Source organism: Coenobita brevimanus, chromosome 82 (assembly GCF_032717465.1).
Source record: "Coenobita brevimanus isolate Jiangsu-jjx chromosome 82, ASM3271746v2, whole genome shotgun sequence".
NCBI lineage: Eukaryota > Metazoa > Arthropoda > Malacostraca > Decapoda > Coenobitidae > Coenobita > Coenobita brevimanus.
Genome location: NC_137035.1, coordinates 14,583,283 through 14,605,364, shown reverse-complemented (window position 1 = coordinate 14,605,364; position 22,082 = coordinate 14,583,283). Strand labels below are relative to the sequence as shown.

At 41.6% G+C, this 22,082-nt stretch overlaps 1 protein-coding gene and 1 non-coding gene across 2 annotated transcripts in view; both read left to right on the top strand.

Moving 5' to 3' along the window:
- LOC145409682 (U3 small nucleolar RNA-associated protein 15 homolog) overlaps window positions 1-18,664 on the top strand; it is a 403,188-nt gene extending 384,524 nt beyond the window's left edge. Inside the window, exon 11 of the mRNA XM_080280034.1 lies at window positions 18,446-18,664. Coding sequence (XP_080136160.1) covers window positions 18,446-18,664 — 219 coding nt within the window. The remainder of the gene's footprint in view (window positions 1-18,445) is intronic.
- LOC145409705 (5S ribosomal RNA) lies at window positions 13,881-13,999 on the top strand. The gene has a single exon (XR_013899153.1). It is a non-coding gene; the product is annotated as a 5S ribosomal RNA (ribosomal RNA).
- Window positions 18,665-22,082: the final 3,418 nt, after the last annotated feature.

The window sequence follows — 22,082 nt, the reverse complement described above, 5'->3', positions numbered from 1 at the left end:
ACGTCTCTCTAACTATCTTGTTAATGTTTTTCAGGTGACAAACTATCCTGGACCAGCACTCCCAAATCTTTCTCTTCTCTCGCTTTTGTGATTGATTCATTACTCATCAAATAATTCAGTGATGGCCTCTTGATACTTTTACCTGTTTCCAATATTTTACATTTCTTTGCGTTAAATTTCATTTCCCACATCAGGCTCCAATCATGTATCCTATCCAGATCCTCCTGCAGCATTTTACAATCCTCCTCAACCTCTACCTTCCTCAAGATCTTTACATCATCAGCAAACAGACTTGCATAACTGTTCACTCTGTCTACCATATCATTTACGTAAAACAGGAACATTACTGGTGCCAACACCGAGCTTTGTGGGACTCCACTTGTCACTTCCCTCCATGCAGACATCCTATTCATTATTACTGTCCTCATTTGTCTGTCTCTCAAAAAGTCTCTCATCCATTCTAGGAGGTTCCCCGTCAGTCCTTCTATATACTCTTGTTTCCACGTTAGTGTCGTATGGGGTACCTTGTCGAAGGCCTTCTCCAAATCTAAATACACACAGTCCACCCAACCGTCTCTCTCCTGTAGCACTTCAATCGCTCTTGAGTAAAAGCTCAACAAGTTAGTAACACATGACCTTCCACTTCTAAATCCAAGCTGACATTCAGCCAAAATATTAATCTCCTCTAGATATTTAATCCATCTGTTTTTCAGGATTCTCTCACACAAGTTTGCAACAATGCTGGTTAGAGACACTGGTCTATAATTCAGGGGTTCTTCCGTGTTTCCTCCCATATAAATTGGTACCACAATTGCGCTCTTCCATTCTTGAGGCACTTTCCCGTCTTCCTCAGAACACACAATTAATCTGTGAATTTTATCTGCCAGTTGTTGGCTGCATTCCTTCAGTACCCAATTAGAAATTCCATCAGGTCCTAGGGCTTTCCTTACATCTTGAGTTTCCAGTAATATACAGTATACACTTCCTGTACCTCCACTTTTATATCTTTTATCACCGGTACATTTCTAATCACTCCCTCCCCTCCCACAAACTCCTTTTCATTAGTGAAAACCGATTTGAAACATTTGTTAATTATTTCAGCTTGCACTGTCGCATCTGTATAGACCTCTCCTTCTACTTTCAGTTTGGTGATTCCTTCCTTTTGTTTCAGTTTGCCATTAACAAATCTACAAAACAGTTTGGGTTCATTCTTGCATTTGTCTATTACTTGTATACGTTTTTCAAAATTCCTTTCTTCTTCTGTACATATTCATGTGTACTCATTTCTAATTCATTTATATTTTTCCTTTGTTCTGTTGTTAGGTCTGTTTCTCCAGTTGTTCCATGCTTTATCTCTCTCTTTTTTTGCTATCATACACCTTCTATTATACCACTCCTTTTTCCTGTTTTCTTTCCCCCTTACTCTTGGTACAAATTCTTCCACTCCCGAATTATAAAGGTCTAGAAAGATATCCCACTTCCTCTGTATCTCTCATTTCTCTTAATTTTCTCCCATCCGCATTTTCAAAAAATTTTCTCTTTCTATCTATCTGTCTATTGCCAGATGCCTCAATCCCGTTTGGGGTGGCCACAAACAAATCGCCTCCAAGTCGCCCTCTCCCCCGCCATTTCACTGCCCTGCTCCCAACTCAAACCCCCCTCTCTCATATACCTCTCCACCCCATCCCTCCATCTCATCCTCGGCCTCCCCCTCCCTCTTCCCCCCTCCACCTCACTCACATACACTCTCTTCGTCAGTCTTTCACCCTCCATCCTCTCCACATGGCCAAACCACCTCAGTGTGTTCCTCATAACGCTTCCTATCACATCCACATCAACACCACAACGCTCCTTTATATCCTCATTCGTCAGCCTGTCTCTCCATGTAACTCCACAGGCTCCTCTTAAAAAACTCATTTCCACTGCTCTCACTCTTGACTTGTGTCCTTCCAACAACGTCCAAGCTTCACTTCCGTACGTTAGAGTTGGTATCACAATACTGTCATGTAGTAACTTTTTCACTTCCATGCTCACTTCCCTGTTTCTTATCACTGCTTTCAAAGAACCAGCAACCTTTTTTCCCTGTTGTACCCTTTCAAGCACTTCACCCTCCAAACCTCCATCCTTACTCATCACACTACCCAAGTACTTAAACGTACTCACATTTTCCAATTCCTCACCATCCAACCTCGCTGTACATTCACTGACTTCACCTCTCTCAAAGACCATCACTTTACTCTTCCCTACATTCACCTTTAGATTCCGTTTCTTACACACTCTCTCAAACTCATCCACCAAGCCTTGAAGCTCCCCTTCGTCTTCACTCAACAACACAGTATCATCTGCAAACAACAGTACAGGGAGTTTCCAAACACTATCCTCTCTCACCAGGGCCACTCCAACATCCACTACCCTACCTTGTACCTCTTTTATTACCCCATCCATGTACAGATTGAACAACCATGGAGACATGACACATCCCTGTTTCAAACCAACTTTCAAGGAGAAAAATTCACTTAGTTCACCATCCACATGCACTGCAGCCTTCGCACCATCGTACATACTCTTCACAGCATTCAGCAACTTCCCATCTACTCCATATATTCTTAACACTTTCCACAATCCTTGTCCATCCACCCTGTCATATGCTTTCTCCAAATCCATGAAAGCCGCATACAACTTCTTTCCCTTCTCTAGAAACTTTTCCACTAAAGATCTAAGAATGAATATCTGATCTACACAACCTCTTCCCTTCCTAAAGCCTCCCTGTTCTTCTCCAACTAATTTCTCTGTTCTTTCTCTAACTCTGTCAATAAGTATCCTACCGTACACTTTTCCTATTATACTAAGAAGACAAATGCCCCTATGATTACCACACACTTCTTTTTCCCCTTTTCCTTTGTACAAGGAAATAATTATACCTGACTTCCAATCCTCTGGGACTCTACCTTCCTCCCAGGCCAATCTGCAAATCTTCCACATCCATTTTACTACCATCTCTCCCCCATGCTTCAGCATTTCACCACACACACTCCATCAATTCCTGGGGCTTTCCCCGATTTAACTTTCTTCATTGCTTCCACAACTTCTGTCCTACTGATTTCTTCCTGTCTTCTCACCTCCCTCCTTCTCCCAGCCATTCCCCAGCCACTTATGCTCACTTTTTCTCCCTTCTCCACTAGTAATCTACCATTTTTATCTTTCACTCCCCTGCTAACTTCACTTCCACCCTGTCTTACTCTTTTCACCTCTCTCCAGAACATTTTCTTACAGTCCCTCCACTTTACACTCAAATTCCTTCCAAATTCCTCATCCACTCTCTTCTTACTCTCTCTTACTAATCTTTTCACCTCTCTCTTTCTTTCTACATATAACTCCCTCTTCCGCCTCTCAACTTCTTCCACGCCCCTCTTTCTCATCCATTCATTGTATGCTTTCTTCTTTTGTGGCACAGCCTGTTTCACCTCTTCAGTCCACCACGCTGTTCCTTGCACCCCCCTCCGTCTTCTCTTCCTTCCACACACCACATCACATGGTGCACATATTTCTTCTGTAAATATCCTATACACACCTTCCACATCTCCCATCTGCTCCAATTCATATTTGCCCAATTGTTCCTCCACTTCTCTCTTATACTCTGCCTTTTTCTCATCCTCTTGTAACCTTTCCACTCTCCTTGCAACTACTCCTTCCTCTCGTCTTTCCCTTCTTCTGTTCCTCCATCTTACTTGAACTCTAATTCTGGCCACCACCAAGTAGTGGTCAGAAAGTCCACTTCCCCAACCTCTGTACACTCTTGCATCCATTACACATCTTTGCATCCTTTCATCCACACACACATCATCAATCATTGCCTTCCTTTCATTCAGTTTACCACCCACCCTTCTCATCACTCGCCATGTATACCTGTGGATCATTTTATGCCTGAAGAGGGTATTGGCTATCACCAACCCCCTCCCAGCACAAATGTCCACTAACGCACTCCCATTCTTATCTATCTCAGCGGGCACACCCCACTCACCAACTATTCCATCCACCTTCACATTCCCAACTTTACCATTCATATCAACAATCAAAAACACTCTCTCATTCCTTCCAAACTTTTCCATGCACATTTCTACATTTGTCCAGAACTCTTCTCTCACTCTTCTTGCACGATCTTGCGTTGGTGCATACACACACACAATCGCCCACATTTGTATTCCAACTTTCAACTTTACCCACACAATCCTCGACCCAACTGATCCATACTGTCTTATGCTCTTCTTCCATCTTTTACTCACAACTATACATACTCCTTCCTTTGCCCTCTCATTCTCACCTACTCCCGCACATATACCCCATCCATACTCCCATTGTCTCACACTTTCTCCTCTCCATTTTGTTTCAGTTATTCCACATACATCCACTTTCGCACCCTCAAGCACCTGGACAATCTCTCTCTCTTTCACCTCATCATTCGCTCCCCTTACATTCCACGTTCCGATAACCATGTCCTTTGTCCGGTCCTTCGTCGTCATCGTTTGGTCAGTCCTTGTCCGAGGCTTATTGTTTGTTTTTTTAGTTAGTTGTTTTCCGGGGAGGGGCACTAACCCTCCGCCAACCCTTTTAGTCGCCTTCTATGACAAGCAGGGATACTGGGGGAGTATTCTTGAAAAAAAAACCCTACCCCCAAAGTTGTATCTTCCCTGCCTATAAAGCTCGTCTCTTGGCTTGACGTTCCCTATTATCATGTGGAACTCAATGACCACATGATCACTTTTTCCTATAGGACACAAATATTTCAAAGATTCTATTACATCAGGTTCATTGGTAAACAGTAAGTCTAATCCTGCTGGTGTGTCCTCACTTTGGAACCATTTTTCTTCTTTGACCCATTGCGTCATCACATTATTCATTGTTATGTTTAATAATATAGTGCCCCACGAAGCTTCGCTGCCTGCTGCGTCCCATTCCTCCCAGTTCACCTCTTTACAGTTAAAGTCACCCACCAATTTTATATTGCTGCTTTTCTCAAGTATTTTTTGTAAATAACTAGCCATATCTGACAACATCTCCTTGTATTCCTCATCATTCCATGCTCTTGTCTTAGGGAGAACATACACTACTGCCATATCTTTCTTGCCATTCTCTCCAGTTTCTAATTTCATATTTATCACTTTGGCCCTGCCTTCTCCCATTTCCACGGTATCCACATTTATGTTGTTCTTCACTGCTATCATCACTCCTCCTCCCGTTTTTCTTTTCTGTCTCTTTCTCCACAGTTTGTATACACCATCTCCCATATGAACATCAATATCTTCTTTTAACTTGGTCTCTACAAAGCACACGACATCAGGTTCATGTACCCTCAAGAAATCGTTAATTTCTAGCCTTGCCAATATTAAACCATCAACATTCGTATATACCACCTTCAAGTTATATTTTATGTTTTTTATACCCTCTTCTCTCCCTCTCTCTGTCGGTACCACTTCCTCACTTTCTGATCTACAACTCTCCAATAACTTCTCTTTTTCGTATTTATAGCCATCCCCCTTAATTTCCTTCACTTCTAGTTCCTCACATACCACTTGCTTACTTTCATATCCTTCACTCTCCAAAAAAAAGTTGTACATTCTTCCTCCGTCCTCTTATCATTTTTTTTCCTTTACTTGTTCCTTCAGAGATTTTAAAACTTCTCTTTCTTCTTCATTCAAATTTTTTCTTGCTATAATATTATCCATCGCTGCCTCTTTCCTTAGTTTCCAGGTCACTTTAAGTATATCATTTACTACACTTTCTGATGACAACTTGACTCTCATTGGTCTTGTTTCCCCCTTCTTATAAGGCCCTATCCTCCTTGCATCCTCAGTTTCTTTTTCCCACTTGTCTCCTTCAGGATCAATCTTGCCTAATATTTTTCTCACTAGATTCGTGTCTCTCTCGGGGCTCACGGATCTAACTTTTTCTTCCTCCTGCTTGTTTCCAAATATCACCACACATCCATTCTTTTGTACTGTTTCTTTCACTATTTTCTCTTTTTTCTTCAGTATTTTCATTACATTTTCCATTTTTTTTCTTGTTCATTTCCCTTTCTTCTTGAATGATTTCACTTAAGCTGACCACTTCTTTCTGTTCTTCTTCCACATGTGCCCATTTTGCTTTTTGCTCTTCTAACACACTACTCACCTTCTCCATTTTATTACTGCTCTCTTCAAGTTTTCTCCTTAATTCATTATTTTCTCGCATCAAAATCCTGATCTCATTGGACTGGATCAGACTCTGTATAGTATTCTCGGTATTTTCAGACATGTCCTGTAACACTAAATTCTCCACTTTTTTTCCAGGTTCACTAATCCTTATAATCAATGTTTTAACCAAATCCATGACATTAGTTTCACTATCAAATCCTGGAATTTCGAGTCCCTTGATGTTTACATTATCAGCCATGTTTGAGGTTGGTTACAGTACCAAAACAGCTGTTACCGAAAATGCTACAAACATTCATGTATACTCTCAGCCAATAACTCTGTACATTTTTGGTAGTCTGTATTAACTTACAGTATTTTAAACTTAAAACAAGACCAAAGGAGAAGGGACAAACATAATTCCTGAAAACTACTTAAGGTTTGCAGCGGTGGCTGGGAAGCAGTCGAGATACGTCCGTTCGCCCTGGCTGACGGACAGTGTGTGTGTGTGTGTGTGTGTGTGTGCTTACCTAATTGTTCTTACCTAATTGTATTTTTATAGGAGTGAGTCAGGCTCATATTGTCCCGTGTATTAAACCATTTTTATCATACGTATCCTTAAATTTATTAATAGTTTTGGCACATTATTTCATTCAGTAGTGCATTCCACTGATCAATTGCCCTATTTGGGAAGCTGAATTTCCTTACTTCTTTCTCACCTATCTTTTTATGTAGTCTTTGCAGTGTCCTCTTGCTGATGCCTCCCTATAGGTTATATATTCATTTATGTCCATTTTCTCTTTCCCTGAGATGCATTCATATAGCATAATCAGGTCTCCTTTTTTCCTTATCTTTTGTAGTGTTGGCAGATTCAGTTTTTCTAGTCTTTCTTTGTAGCTTAGATCCCATAAGCTTGGTACCCATCTTGTAATTGCCCCATGTACCTTTTCAGTCTTATCTATGTGATTTTTGTGACAAGGATTCCAGATTCCTGATGCATGCTCCGTGGTTGGTCTGATGAATGATGTTAGTATCTTTCTCAGCATGTCATTGTTTATATATATGTGAATATTATTCTCATATTAGCAAGCAATGTATACTTGGTACATACCTTCTCACTGATGTGGTCAGCTGGAGATAGTCTCTTATCGATAAGCACTCCTAGGTCCTTCTCCCTTTCTGATATGTGTGGGGTTGATCTTCCTAACTTATAATCCCAATCTGATCATTTTTCACTTTTACCAAACTTAATTACATGACACTTGTCCACATTAAATTCCATTTGTCATTTATTGCTCCATTCATGAAGCTTATTTAATTCTTCCTGCAGCTCTTTGCAAGAATCTGTGTTAGTAATTTTCCTTAGTATTTTTGCATCATTTGCCAACATATTTAGATAGCTTCCATTTCCTTTACTACTGTCTGTGTCATTTATGTATACTGAAAACATAATTGGTGCCAGCATTGATATGGAAGGAGAATATAAAACAGTATGGATGGGTTGGCTCAAGGATTGTGTGGGTGAGATTGAACGTTGGACTACAAATGTGGGCAATTGTGTGCTTGTATACACCAAAGCAAGATCGTGCAAGCAGAGTGAGAGAAGAGTTCTGGACAAATGTGGAAACATGCATGGAGAAGTTTGAAAGGAATGAGAGTGTTTTTGATTGGAGATATGAATGGAAAAATAGAGAATGTGAAGGTGGATGGAGTAGTTGGTGAATGGGGTGTGCCTGCAGAGATGGATGAGAATGGCAATGCTTTAGTGGACATTTGTGCTGGGAGAGGATTGGTGATAGCCAGTACCCTCTTCAGGCACAAAATGATCCTTAGGTATACTTGGTGAGTGATAAGAAGGGTGGGTGGTGAACTGAATGAGCCATAGGCAATGATTGATTATGTGGTGAACTGAATGAATGGAAGGCAGTGATTGATTATATGTGTGTGGATGAAAGGATGCGAAGGTGTGTAACGGATGCAAGAGTACATAGAGGTTGGGGAAGTGGACTTTCTGACAACCACTTGATGGTGGTCAGAATCAAGGTCCAAAGGAAATGGAGAAGTAGAAAAAGGGAAGGACAGGAGGAAGTAGTTCATGGGAGGAGAGTGGAAGGGTTGCAAGAGGATTAAAAAAAAAAAAAAAAGCCAGAATATAAGAGGGCAGTGGAAGAGCGATTGGGCAAAAATGGATTGGAGCAGATGAGGAACGTGGATGGTGTGTGCAAGATATTTACAGAAGAAATCTGCACAGCATGTGAGGTGGTGTGTGGGTTGAAGAGAAGACAAAAGGGCGTGCAGGGAACAGCATGGTGGAATGAAGAGGTGAGAGGGGCTGTGGTACAAAAGAAGAAAGGATATAGTGATTGGATGAGAAACAGGGGCATGGAAGAAGTTGAGAGACGGAAGAGAGAGTTATATGTAGAGAGGAAGAGAGGTAAAAATATTAGCAAGAGAGAGTAAGGGAGAGTGGATGAGGAATTTGAGTGTAAATTGGAGGGAATGTAAGAAAATATTCTGGAAAGAGGTAAAAAGGGTTAGACAGGCTGCCAGAGAAGTTAGTTGGGGAATGAAAGATAAAAATGGCACATTACTAATAGAGATGGGAGAAAAAGTGAGCAGATGGAGAGAACACTTCAAAAAATTGTTGAACAAAGAGAATGAAAGTAATGCGAGTGTAAGTGGCTGGGGAATGGCTGGGAGGAGGAATGTGAGCAGAGAGGAAGAAATAGGATGGAAGTTGTGGAAGCAATGAAGAAAGTTAAAATGGGGAAACCCCAGGAATTAATGGAGTGTGTGGTGAATTGATGAAGCATGGGGGAGAGATAGTAGTAGAATAGGTGTGGAAGATGTGCAGATTGGCCTGGGAGGAAAGTAGAGTCCCAGAGGATTGGAAGTTAGGTATAATTGTTCCCCTTTACAAAGGAAAAGGGAAAAAAGAAATATGTGGTAATCATAGGGGCATTTGTCTTCTTAGTTTAATTGGAAAAGTATACAGTAGGATACTTATTCACAGAGTTAGAGAAATAACAGAGGAATTAGTTGGAGAAGAATAAGGAGTTTTAGGAAGGGAAGAGGTTGTGTAGATCAGATATTCATTCTTAGATCTTTAGTGGAAAAGTTTCTCAAGGGAAAGAGATTGTATGCAGACTTCATGGATTTAGAGAAAATATATGACACGGTGGATAGACAAGGATAGTGGAAAGTATTAAGAATATATGGAGTAGATGGGAAGTTGCTGAATGCCGTGAAGAGTATGTATGAGGGTGCTAAGGCAGCAGTGCCTGTGGATAGTGGACTGAGTGAATTCTTCTATTTGAAAGTTGGATTGAAACACGGATGTGTTATGTCTCCATGGTTGTTCAATCTGTATATGGATGGGGTTATAAAAGAGATTGAAGGTAGGGCAGTGGATGTTGGAGCTGCCCTGGTGAGAGAGGGCAGTTTGGAAACTCCCTGTACTGGTGTTTGCAGACGATACTGTGTTGTTATGTGAAGACAAAGAGGAGCTGCAAGGCTTTGTGGATGAGTTTGGGAGAGTATGTAAGAATTGGAATCTAAAGGTGAATGTAGGGAAGAGTCAAGTTATGGTCTTCAAGAGAAGTGAAGTCAGTGAATGTACAGTGAGGTTGGATGAGGAGGAAATGGAAAATATGAATGCATTTAAGTACTTGGGTAGTGTGATGATTAAGGATGGAAGTTTAGAGGGTGAAGTGCTTGAAAGGGTACAACAAAGAAGAATGGTTGCTGGTTCCTGAAAAGCAGTGATAAGAAACAGGGAAGTGAGCATGGAAGTGAAAAAGTTACCATATGACAGTATTGTGATACCAACTCTGACATATGGAAATGAAGCTTGGACGTTGTTGGAGGGACAGAAGTCAAGAGTGAGAGCAGTGGAAATGAGTTATTTGAGAGGAGCACATGGAGTCACATGGAAAGACAGACTGACAAATGAGGAAGTGATGGATCGTTGTGGTGTAGATGTGGATGTGATAGGAAGCGTTAGGAGAAACACATTGATATGGTTTGGCCATGTGGAGAGGATGGAGAGTGAGAGACTGATGAAGAGAGTGTATGTGAGTGAGGTTGTGTGGGGGAGAGGGAGGGAGGGAGAGGCCTAGGATGAGATAGAGGGGTGGAGTGGAGAGGTATATGAGAGAGGGGGGCATGAGCTAGGAGCAGGGCAGTGAAATGGCGGGGTACAGGGTGACATGGAGGCGATTTGTTTGTGGCCATCCCTTACGGGATTTTGGCGTCTGGCAATAGATAGATAGATCGACTTAGCCATATGGAACTCCACTGATGAGTAATTTCCTCTTAACCCCTACACCGCGGGCATGTTTACCGATGTTTTGCATGTGCCGTGGGGTTATTCGGGCTCTGACACTCAAAAAATATTTGCCAAAAATCAGTTATAAGTCCTAGAATATTAAAATTACATATGCTTATGGCACATACCTTCAGCTTTCTCCTGGAATGTTTGTTGAGCCTTCGTCGGTTACCGTAGGACTTGTAGAGACCTCTGAAGTTGGGTAACGAAGTCTCCACTTTACGCTTCCCGACAACCCGTAATATGATTACCACAGCCAGATATTAACACTATAAACACTACTCTATGATGTTCAAGTAGTTTGGGATCCATACTCCAAAAAAAAAACACTGTGAAAGCAATCAAAATTACGAGCACGTCTGACCGTCGCACTTGCGCTAGTTCACTCTTGGTACTCTGTCATTTATTATTCATAAAACCCCTGACACTTTATATTTCTATTACTATATAACACTTATATATATCTACAGTCTTTATCCATAAGTTTCCTTCAGTAGTATTAGTTTATTGTCACTGTAGGGATTCAATTTCTTTCAGTAAAATACGTATCATTCACTTTCTCGTCCTGTATACTAGCATTGAGAGTGAATGTCACTTTCACCTTCACTCTCATAACTCATAGTATTCAGACATGCTAGAGTGAAATTTTCACTTTCATTACTCCTAGGGTATATACTCGTATTCTTATAATACCACTCATTTACATTTCTATTTACGTTCTCTATTTTATTTACGTTATTTACATTTCTATTTTATTTACACTGTGTTATGCACTGTCACTTGAAGTAACTTATAAAACTATTTTCCACTGTTCACGTATATTTACATTCATTACTTTCACTTGCTGTTTACACATTATTTACACATTATCTACAATTCCACTTGCACTGTTTTACTCAATAGAAAGATCGTAGTTACTCTTTTACCAATTGTCAGCCCTTTACCTCTTTCTACATGAGGTTTAGTAGGGGGTAAAGGTCACAGGGCCCTCTGCATGGTGGTGGAAAGGCCCTGAAGCTAGCAAGAGCGAACAGACGTACCCCCACACTGGAAGATGAGAGTGAACTGATAAGGGTGGGCCGGGGTGGAGGCCTACCTAGGGAAATCAGCACTGCCAACGTTTAGCCTCTTGACACAGCTATTTATAGCAATGAAATGATTGGCAGGAAATCTAGACAATACATTATAAATTAGGTAGTTCCAGGTGAATGTAAATATCACTTAGGCTTCTCCCTTCCCTCCTTATATGTATATTTATTACGAAAATAGATTATACGTCATATTTCATGGGGAAATAGCGAAAATTAGCGAACGAGTGCACGTGAAGTGTTGTCAGGTGATAATTAGCCAATTCCAGGTGTATGGCACTCTCACTTACCTTATTTCTTTCTTGTATATATTATTTGGTATAAGAATAGGGCATAGAGCTTATTTTAATGGATGAAATCAGTGAAAAATTCCAGGGAAGATTTAATTAGCGTAGCACGGCCAGGCAGGCGAGAGGATAGGGTAATGGAGGGGGGGTAGGGAGGGGAGTCAAGAACAGGGAGAAATGGCAAAATTCTCAACAATGGATGGGAGTACAGATGAGATTAGGAGTGCTGACTAGTGTTGGACATTGGCAGTACTGATAGATGATACAAGCTCCCACTTGGAAGCCTGGGTGAATTCAAAATAACACAGAATCACAAAAGTGCCAAGTGGAGGGAATGTAAGAAAATGTTCTGGAAAGAGATGAAGAGAGTCAGACAGGGTGGCAATGAAGTTAGTAGGAGAGTCTATCTATCTATCTATGTATAGCCCGACACCCTAATCCCGCAAAGGGTAGCCGCAGACAGAACGCCTCCAAGTCGCTCTGTCACCTACCATTTGACTACCCTCCCCCCAACTCACCCTCCCCTCCCTCATATACCTCTCAACTCCATCCCTCCACCTCATCCTCGGTCTACCCCTCCCTCTCCCTCCCTCCACCTCACCTACATATACCCTCCTAGTCAGCCTTTCACTCTCCATTCTCTCCACATGTCCAAACCACCTCAGTGTATTTCTCCCAATCTTCTCAACCACATCCACATCCACCCCACATCGTTCCTTCACTTCTTCATTCGTCAACCTGTCCTTCCATGTCACTCCACATGCTCCTCTCAAGTAACTCATTTCCACTGCTCTCACTCTCTCACTCTTGACTTGTTCCCCTCTTGCAAGGTCCACGCCTCGCTTCCATACGTCAGGGTAGGGATCACAATGCTATCATGCAGTGACTTCTTAACTTCCATACTCACCTCCCTATTTCTCATCACTACTTTCAGTGAACCAACAACCTTCCTTCCCTGCTGTACCCTTTCATGTACTTCATCCCCCAAAGTTCCATCCTTACTTATCACACTACCCAAGTACTTGAATGCACTCACATTCTCCATATCCTCACCATCCAACCTCACTGTACACTCTGTGACTTCATTCCTCTCAAACACCATAACTTTACTTTTGTTTACATTAACTTTCAGCTTCCTCCTCCTACACACTGTCCCAAATTCATTCACCAAACCTTGCAACTCCCATTCATCTTCATTCTACAATACTGTATCATCAGCAAACAGCAGCACCGGAATCTTCCAAATCTTACCCTCATTCATTAGAGCCACCCCCACATCCACTGCCCTACCTTGCACCTCCTTTACAACCCCATCCATGTATATATTAAACAGCCATGGAGACATCACACAAGAAAGATAAAAATGGTAGATTACTAGTTGAAAAGAGAGAAAAAGTGAGCAGATGGAGCGAACACTTTAATGAATTGTTGAACATAAAAAATTAAAGTAATGCTAGTATAAGTGGCTGGGGAATGCCTTGGAGAAGGAAGGAGGTGAGAAGACAGGAAGAAATCAGTAAGATGGAAGTTGTGGAAGCAATGAAGAAAGTTAAAATGGGGAAAGCCCCAGGAATTGATGGAGTGTGTGGTGAAATGCTGAAGCATGGGGGAGACATACTAGTAGAATGGTTGTGGAAGATGTGCAGATTGGCCTGGGAGGAAGGTAAAGTCCTGGATGATTGGAAGTCAGGTATAATTATTCCCTTGTACAAAGGGAAAAGGGAAAAAGAAGTGTGTGGTAATCATAGGGGCATTTGTCTTCTTAGTGTAATAGGCAAAGTATATGGTAGGATACTTATTGGCAGAGTTAGGGAAATAACAGAGGAATTAGTTGGAGAAGAACAGGGAGGCTTTAGGAAGGGAAGAGGTTGTGTAGATCAGATATTCATTCTTAGATCTTTAGTGGAAAAGTGTCTAGAGAAGGGAAAGAAGTTGTTTGCGGCCTTCATGGATGTGGAGAAAGCATATGACAAGGTAGATAGACAAGGATTGTGGAAAGTATTAAGAATATGCCAATGGCCATGCCACGTTGAGTACACCGCTTCCCGTCCGATCAGCGAAGTTAAGCAACGTTGGGTCTGGTTAGTACTTGGATGGGTGACCGCCTGGGAACACCAGATGCTGTTGGCATCCCTACGTGTCAAGTGGGGTTGGTGGAGGATTAGTGCCCCTCCCTGTAAAACAATTAACTCTAAGCCCTTGACCACCCCGTTTGGGATACATGGCGTCTGGCGATGGATGGATGGATGGATTAAGAATATATGGAGTAGATGGGAAGGTGTTGAATGCTGTGAAGAGTATGTACAAGGGTGTTAAGGCTGCATTGCATGTGGATTGTGAACTGAGTTAGTTTTTCTATTTGATGGTTGGGTTGAAACAGGGATGTGTCATGTCTCCATGGTTGTTCAATCTGTATATGGATGGAGTTATAAAAGAGATTGAAGGTAGGACAGTGGATGTTGGAGTGGCCCTAATGAGAGAGGGCAGTGTTTGGAAACTCCCTGTAATGTTGTTTGCTGATGATATTGTGTTGTTAAGTGAAGACGAAGGGGACCTGCAAGGCTTGGTGGATGAGTTTGGGAGAGTGTATAAGAAACGGAATTTAAATGTGAAAGTAGGGAAGAGTAAAGTGATGGTCTTTGAGAGAGGTGAAGTCAGTGAATGTACAGTGAGGTTGGATGGTGAGGAAATGGAAAATGTGAGTTTGTTTAAGTACTTGGGTAGTGTGATGATTAAGGATGGAAGTTTGGAGGGTGAAGTGCTTGAAAGGGTACAACAAAGAAGAAAGGTTGCTGGTTCCTTGAAGGCAATGATAAGAAACAGGGAAGTGAGCATGGAAATGAAAAAGTTACTGCGTGACAGTATTGTGATACCAACTCTGATGTATTGAAGTGAAGCTTGGACGTTGTTGGAGGGACACAAGTCAAGAGTGAGAGCAGTGGAAATGAGTTATTTGAGAGGAGCCTGTGGAGTCACATGGAAAGACAGACTGACAAATGAGGATGTGAAGGTGCGTTGTGGTGTGGATGTGGCTGTGATAGGAAGCATTAGGAGAAACACACTGAGGTGGTTTGGCCATGTGGAGAGGATGGAGAGGGAGAGACTGATGAGGAGAGTGTATGTGAGTGAGGTGGAAGGGGAGAGAGGGAGGGGAAGGCCAAGGATGAGATGGAGGGATGGAGTGGAGAGGTATATGAGAGAGGGGGACATGAATTGGAAGCAGGGCAGTGAAATGGCGGGGAATAGGGTGACGTGGAGGCGATTTGTTTGTGGCCACCTCATATAAGGGATTAAGGCGTCTGGCATTAGATAGATAGACTCACTCTTCATTCACTCAGTGTAGTTGTGCTCTTAGATGGCTGCCCTTTCCCCTCTTCCTCCCTTCTGCTTATATCCTTCTTTCCCACTTTCTCTTCTCTTCCTTCTGTTTACAGGTTACTCTACACTGAGTGACAAGCCAAATGGTTTCCTTTACACCAGGAAACCATTTACTAGGCTGGGTGGTAACCATATAAGCAAACTATGGTGCCTGGTGGTTTAGTGGGTAATTAAGGCATTCCAGCCAGACTGAGTCTGTATTGGTTTACATCCAAGGGGTGGTTGGGGTTTATTGCACACATAATACCACTCAGGGATGAGTGAGACTGGTCACTCTCATCTTTGGCAGGACCATCTTGCCTAGCCCGGGGTTCCTATGCTCCTCATGGGGCAACACAGGATTAGGTGATGTACAGTATATATGTATTAGTAGTAGTAGTAGTATATAGTACCGGTAGTAGTAGTATGGTACCTGGTTGTTTAGTGGGCAGTTACAATGCTCCAATCGGATTGACCCTGTGCAGGTTTATATCCGAGGGGTAGTTGGGATTTATTGCTCTTAATGCCACTCAGGGACTCTCATCTTAAATGTCAGGACCAACTTGCCTAGCCCCGGCCTCCCACGCTCCTCATGGAGTAACACTGGAGATGGCAGATGGATGGATGGATTATTATTCCACCTGCTCGATGTAGTGCTGCTCTCAGGTGGCTGCCCTTTCCTCCCATCCTTCTTTCCATCCTTCCTCATATTTGCTTCTGTCTTTCCCCTTCCTTTCTGTCTGTGGGTGAATCTACACTGAGTGACAAACCAAATGGTTTCCTGTGCATCAGGAAACCATTTACTATGCTGGGTGGTAACCATACAATCAGACTATGGCATCTAGTGGTTTAATGGATAATTAAGGCACTTCAACCAGATTGAGCCTATATCAGTTTATATCCAAGGGGTGGTTGGGGTTTATTGCTTATGTAATGCCATTCAGGAATGAGTGAGTACTCGTATGTGCCTTTTGAAAAAGTGAAAATTGTAGTTAACCTCTTCAGGTACCAGTGTTATTATCAGATTATTTTCTTGTTCCGGTTCTGATACAGGTATTAATCAGTTTTGCTTACCAAAGCACAGCACTAGGGAAGCCTAGCAGAGAGTGGAAGGATAGTGTGAAAGGGATTTTGAATCCTAGAGGTTTGAGCATCGAGGAGAGTGAGAGACATGTAAGGAATAGAAAAAATTAGAGGAAGTGGTTTTGGGGGAATGACAAGTTGTCATTGACCTATGCCAGGCAAAAATTAAAGCAACAAAGGTAAACCATAAGTCATCAGCATCTGCTTGTGGGTGGTTTAAGACTGCTTTTTTGTTAACCATTATGTACAGTGGGATGGCTGAGAAACTGTACAGGAGTGAATCAGGTTGTTTTCTTGTTTCCCAGTGCTGTCCCACAAGAGTAGGTAACGAAAAGAATATATTAAAAAAAAAAAAAAAATCCATCATCATCATCATCTAATCCTATGTTGCTCCATGAGGAGTTTAGGAGCTGGGGGCCAAGCAAGTTGGTCCTGACATTTAAGATGAGAGTGACCAGCCTCACTCATCCCTAAGTGGCATTATGTGAGCAGTGAACTCCAACCATCCCTCAGATATAAACCAACACAGGCTTAATCCGGTTGGAGCACCTTAATTACCCACTAAACCACCAAGCGCCATAGTTTGGTTATGTGGTTACCACCCAACATAATAAATGGTTTCCTGGTGTACAGGAAACCATTTGGCTTGTCACTCAGTTTTGAGTCACTTGTAGACAGAGAAGAAGAAAGAAAGAAGACGTAAAAGGAAGGAAGGAAGAGAGGAAAGGACAGCCACTCAAGAGCAGCAGTACATTAAATGAGTGGATGGTGAGTGCCCCCACCCACCACATAAGAATCACCCATATGGCTTTATTTGGCTTAGGAAAGGACTCATATTAAAGGGATTAAGACTCTTATCACCCATCTAGTTTGAAAGGTTTCTCTAGTGCTGAATAAAATAGCTTGGAGAAATCAAGAATACTGTGAAAAAGGCTTTACCTCCCTTTATACAGGTTTCTTTTATTTTCAAAACTTTAATCCATATTCTTTGATATCTGTATTACTGGGTATTATTTTGCATCTCTAGATAGCTTTTCCTTGCTTAATGGATTTTTCGGATTAAAGGAGTTAGATGTAGCTTTTACTTACCCTCTCACTAATGGCGATCCTTCCTAAGTTAGAAAATATTATTTGTGGTGGCCAGATAAAAATGTACGAGGTCTGTTCAGAAAGTATTCAATCTGAGGCTTTAAAAAAATAAATAGCTAACCTGTTGAGTTAGGACACTAATCCCCCTCAAAGTAGGCCCCTTCTGACTTGACACATGTAGCTCAGCGTTCTTTCCACTGCCAGACATTTTTCAAAGTCGGTTTTTGGTACCTCCTGCAGGTGCTTCATCACATTTGTCATGATTTCTCTGGGATGACCGTTACTCAAGACACGTATGAGTGTGCAAATCGTGATCCATACTTTTTGAAGACTGTTATCACAAGGGATAAGACTTGGGTGTACGGGTACAACCCAGAAACCAAAGCACAGTCGTCCCAGTGGAAGCATGCAGGGTCACCTCGGGTAGAAAGGGCACAACAGGTCAGCAGCAAGGGGAAATGCAAGTTGACAATTTTTTCCAACTACTGTGATGTTGTGCACCACGAATACGCACCAGAAGGTCAGACCATCAACAGACATTACTACCTTGATATTATCTATCGTCTTTGTGGCGCATTTCAGTGGAAGAAATCAGACCTTTGGAAAGAGGCAAGTCGGAAGCTGCACCACGACAACGTCCTGGCCCATTCTTCTCAACTGACTCAAGGATTTTTGGATAAGCACAACATCCTGCAGGTCCAGCAGGCTCTCTGTTCACCAGATGTGGCTCCGTACGACTTTTGGTCATTCCCAAGCTCAAAATCTCCGCAGAAGGGCTCCTGATCTGAGACGAGAGAAGAAATCATGACAAATGTGACAAAGCACCTTGCAGGAGATACCAAAAACTGACTTTGAAAAATGTTTCAGGCAGTGGAAAGAATGCTGGCCTACATGTCAAGTCATAAGGGGCATACGTTGAGAGAGATTAGTGTCCTAGCTCAACAAGTTAGCTGCTTATATTTTTAGTGTCTAAGGTTGGACACCTTCTGAGCAGACCACATATAAGATGTTATCGGATGGAAGGTTTCAGTATTGTTTTATTCCCAGCTTGCAAACGAGATCGCCATCGGTCGAGAGTACGTGTCACTGGTGGGTGCATTGCAAATGTTCCTCACTGCCTCCCGTCCAAACATCCCAGCCTCAGACTCAAGCTTGGAACATCTAACTGCCACATCGTCGGTTTGCAATGCTGACCTCCAACGTGCACTTCAACCATCTGTCTCAACTCAGTCTGCTGAGGCTCTTGTCGTTGATGTTAGTTTATAAGGCAATTAAAGTGAGTTTCTTAGTAACTCATGATCAGGACAATGTTTGTATTTTTTTCCAGCTATCATCAGATGTATTTTTTTACTGAAGCTCGGAAGTGTTAATACTGGTACCATTAACGTTTTTATGGTTGAAACAACTCTGTTACTGATATTCTGATCCAGTTAATGCCAAGTGAGTTTATTCAGCTGAGAGTGTATCAAAAGAACTTAACATCTCTGCTCTATCAGTCTGTCCATTATCTAATTCTTTATTGTCCCATCATATGCATAGGAGCCCAGAGCTAGATTACTTAGCCAATACTCATACAGTGATCCCTTGGTTATCACATGTAATTGATACCAAGCATGGCACATGATAACAAAATTATTAATAATGAAAGCCCTGAACCTCTGGGATTTATCCTAATTGGTACCAAGCATCCCAAGTGCAAGCCCAAAGTTTCCCTTTTACAAGTGTTTAGACCCACTGACTAAATACATACATACTGTTATGGTATCAGAAGTACACATAGGCATAGTTAGGTTAATAGAAAGAGATGGGAAGGGCACAGTAATAATGAAACATGTACCACAGAGACTTGAGATGGGCTTGAGGCAAGGGGTGGAAAGTTAGTGGTCTCCACCACGTTGGATTAATGACCACATGCTTAAATACAGATGGAGAGACCCTACATTGTTCCCTACTTCATACAGTAAGGAAAGCACAGGCAAGCCCTCAATTTTAACAAGGTACTCTAAGAGAGCATTAAGGGAAAGGGTACCTTTGGTAGCCCTACATGACCATTCCTACTTGCCTGAGGAACAGTTGCTATGTCGGAACTGCTTTAAGCAGAATCCCGTGTGAGTCACCATGACCATGCTTTGTCAAGACGATGTCTGTCACAACAGAGTGAAACAATATATCATTTAGTTATATATCAGCACTTTTTATGTATACTTTACAGTATATACTTTCACAATAATAACTTTTCAGTCAGTACTTATTTTGTAAATATGATACCTTGTGCTGGTGTTAGAAGAATTAGGTACTGGTAATCCTTAAGGAGACATAGGACCACCTCTTAAAAAATAACAAAATTTTTACCTACCATTGAACTGACTCAGTGACTTTATAAAGGTGTACGCAAAGTGCGGTTTCGAGTATGGAGAGGATCCATCATTAAACAAAGAAAATATGATTACAAAAAGGATAGGCTAGGTTAGGCTGGGATAAGTTTGGTTAGAGTTGCATAAAATAGGTTAGGTTGGGTCTGGTTAGTACTTGGATGGGTGACCGCCTGGGAACACCAGATGCTGTTGGCATCCCTACGTGTCAAGTGGGGTTGGTGGAGGATTAGTGCCCCTCCCTGTAAAACAATTAACTCTAAGCCCTTGGCCACCCCTTTTGGGATACATGGCATCTGGCAATGAATGAATGAATGAAAAAGGTTAGGATAAATAAGGTTGGATTAGGTTATAAGTATTTAGGTTAAGTTTGGATAGTTAGGCACTGATAAGGGGAATTTTGCTTAAAAGTGACCTTCTAAGATGGCGTCCGTCTGTCTTCACGCACCATAAGATAGTGTCTGTTAAAAAAAAAATTTTAAAAATAAAAAATGCTTTTTTAAACACTTTTTACCACTTTTAAAAGAAGTAAAGAAAAACTAAAGCTTTAAATGTGATCAGAAAATAATAACATTAAAGAGCTAGAATTATGAATATGATGTTTCTGGTAAATATTTAAAAATGGTATTAGAAAAAAACAAGAAAAATATAGTTTCCAGTGCCTGAGATGAAAACACTAAGATGATCTAATACTGTCACTATCCTTCGTAGTTTGGCCTGTGTGCTAAGAACAGCAACATTCTCATTATATATGAGATATTAACGTATATATTATTACCTGGAGCACTGAGTGAATGTCCGACATTCAGTTGAATCATATGGCTAATGTATAAGAGTGGTTTGACATTGAACATGTCAGTTTGAGGATGTCGCCCTACCACAGTAGTAACTAGTTAAAAAAAATTATAATGCATTAGGGCCCAAGGTTGCCCTTGACATAATTCTGCTTGAGGTACAGCCCACAGGTTTTGATAACAAATAATTTTTTGCATTTACTCATGCATAGTATTTTTTGCATGTGAAAGTATTTTTTACCTAAATTATTTACATTTTTATGTGTTTTCTGCAGGTATAGTAATCCCTTGATTATACAACATAATGCACCCAAAGGCATGTCCAGATATGGGCAAAATCTGGATACAGAGCAATATCCACAACTGTACCCATACCCTGCCTCTGCTCACCCTATATGTACAGTATCCCTTCTAATTTTGGCAGTGTTCGCCAGTCTTGCAGTTGTATTTAGACATCAAAACACACAAGGGAATATCCAGTGTACTGCTGGACACTAGGAAAACAATGCATAGACAAAAAATCGACAAATACCTTACCGATATGTACAATACCCCTCCTAATTGTGGCAGTCTTCTTTGGTCTTTTTGCTATGTAGACATCAGAACACACATGGGAATATACAGTATAAGGCTAGTCACTAAGAAAGCAAAGCATAAACAACAAAAATAATAAAATAAAAAAAAAATCATTGAAGACGATGATTGCAAAGAGAATTTTAACCCTATCGGGAACCGAAAGTTTTCATTAAGTTTCTGGGACACCAAGAGAGTGGAGAATCCAGCTATGGCTGCTTCCTCAACGCAAAGAAAAATATTTCCACAGCCAGATTTGCCCCCGGGAAGTGGTTATATTGGTATAAATTGTATACCATCCTCTTTGCTGGTGTTTATACTATAAGGTAAGCAAATAAAAAGTCACAAATCTGATTAATAAAAGTACAGAAATGCAGTTAAATTAAACTTGTTCAAGAGTAAAAATTGCTTCAAATAACATCCCAACATCCTAGTGCAAAATTCTGCCTGCACTGGCCAAGAGCTAAGCATATGTATAGATGCAGAATTTCACAAGCTTTTTCCTGGTGTTTTTGGAATTTCAATACAACCAGTAGTTTTCAATTAAATTGCCAAATACTAAAAAACTCATTGGCGGTGATGCAGGGATGGTGGGAGAGACAGCGTGTTAAACAGGGGTAAGGGAGGACTGGGGGAAAAGGAGGGAGACACACCTGGCAGCGCTTAACGTGGAGGGGAATGGAGGAGGGACGGGTGAGTGAGAAGCGAGGGTTGGTGGGGGACTTTGACCATTTGGTAGGGAGCCGGGCAGCAATTTTGCTCAGCTTGTGGGTCACAGGCCTGTATTACTCGAGTGCTGGCGGAACTTTCCAAGTGATCTGAGCAGGCGGGGGATTTTGACTGTTTGATAGGGAGCTGGACAGGCATTTTTGCTAAGCCCGTGGGTTTGGTCTATTACCCGCGCATGGCCAGAGAGTCTGGCTGGCCACCCAACTGATTTTTTGA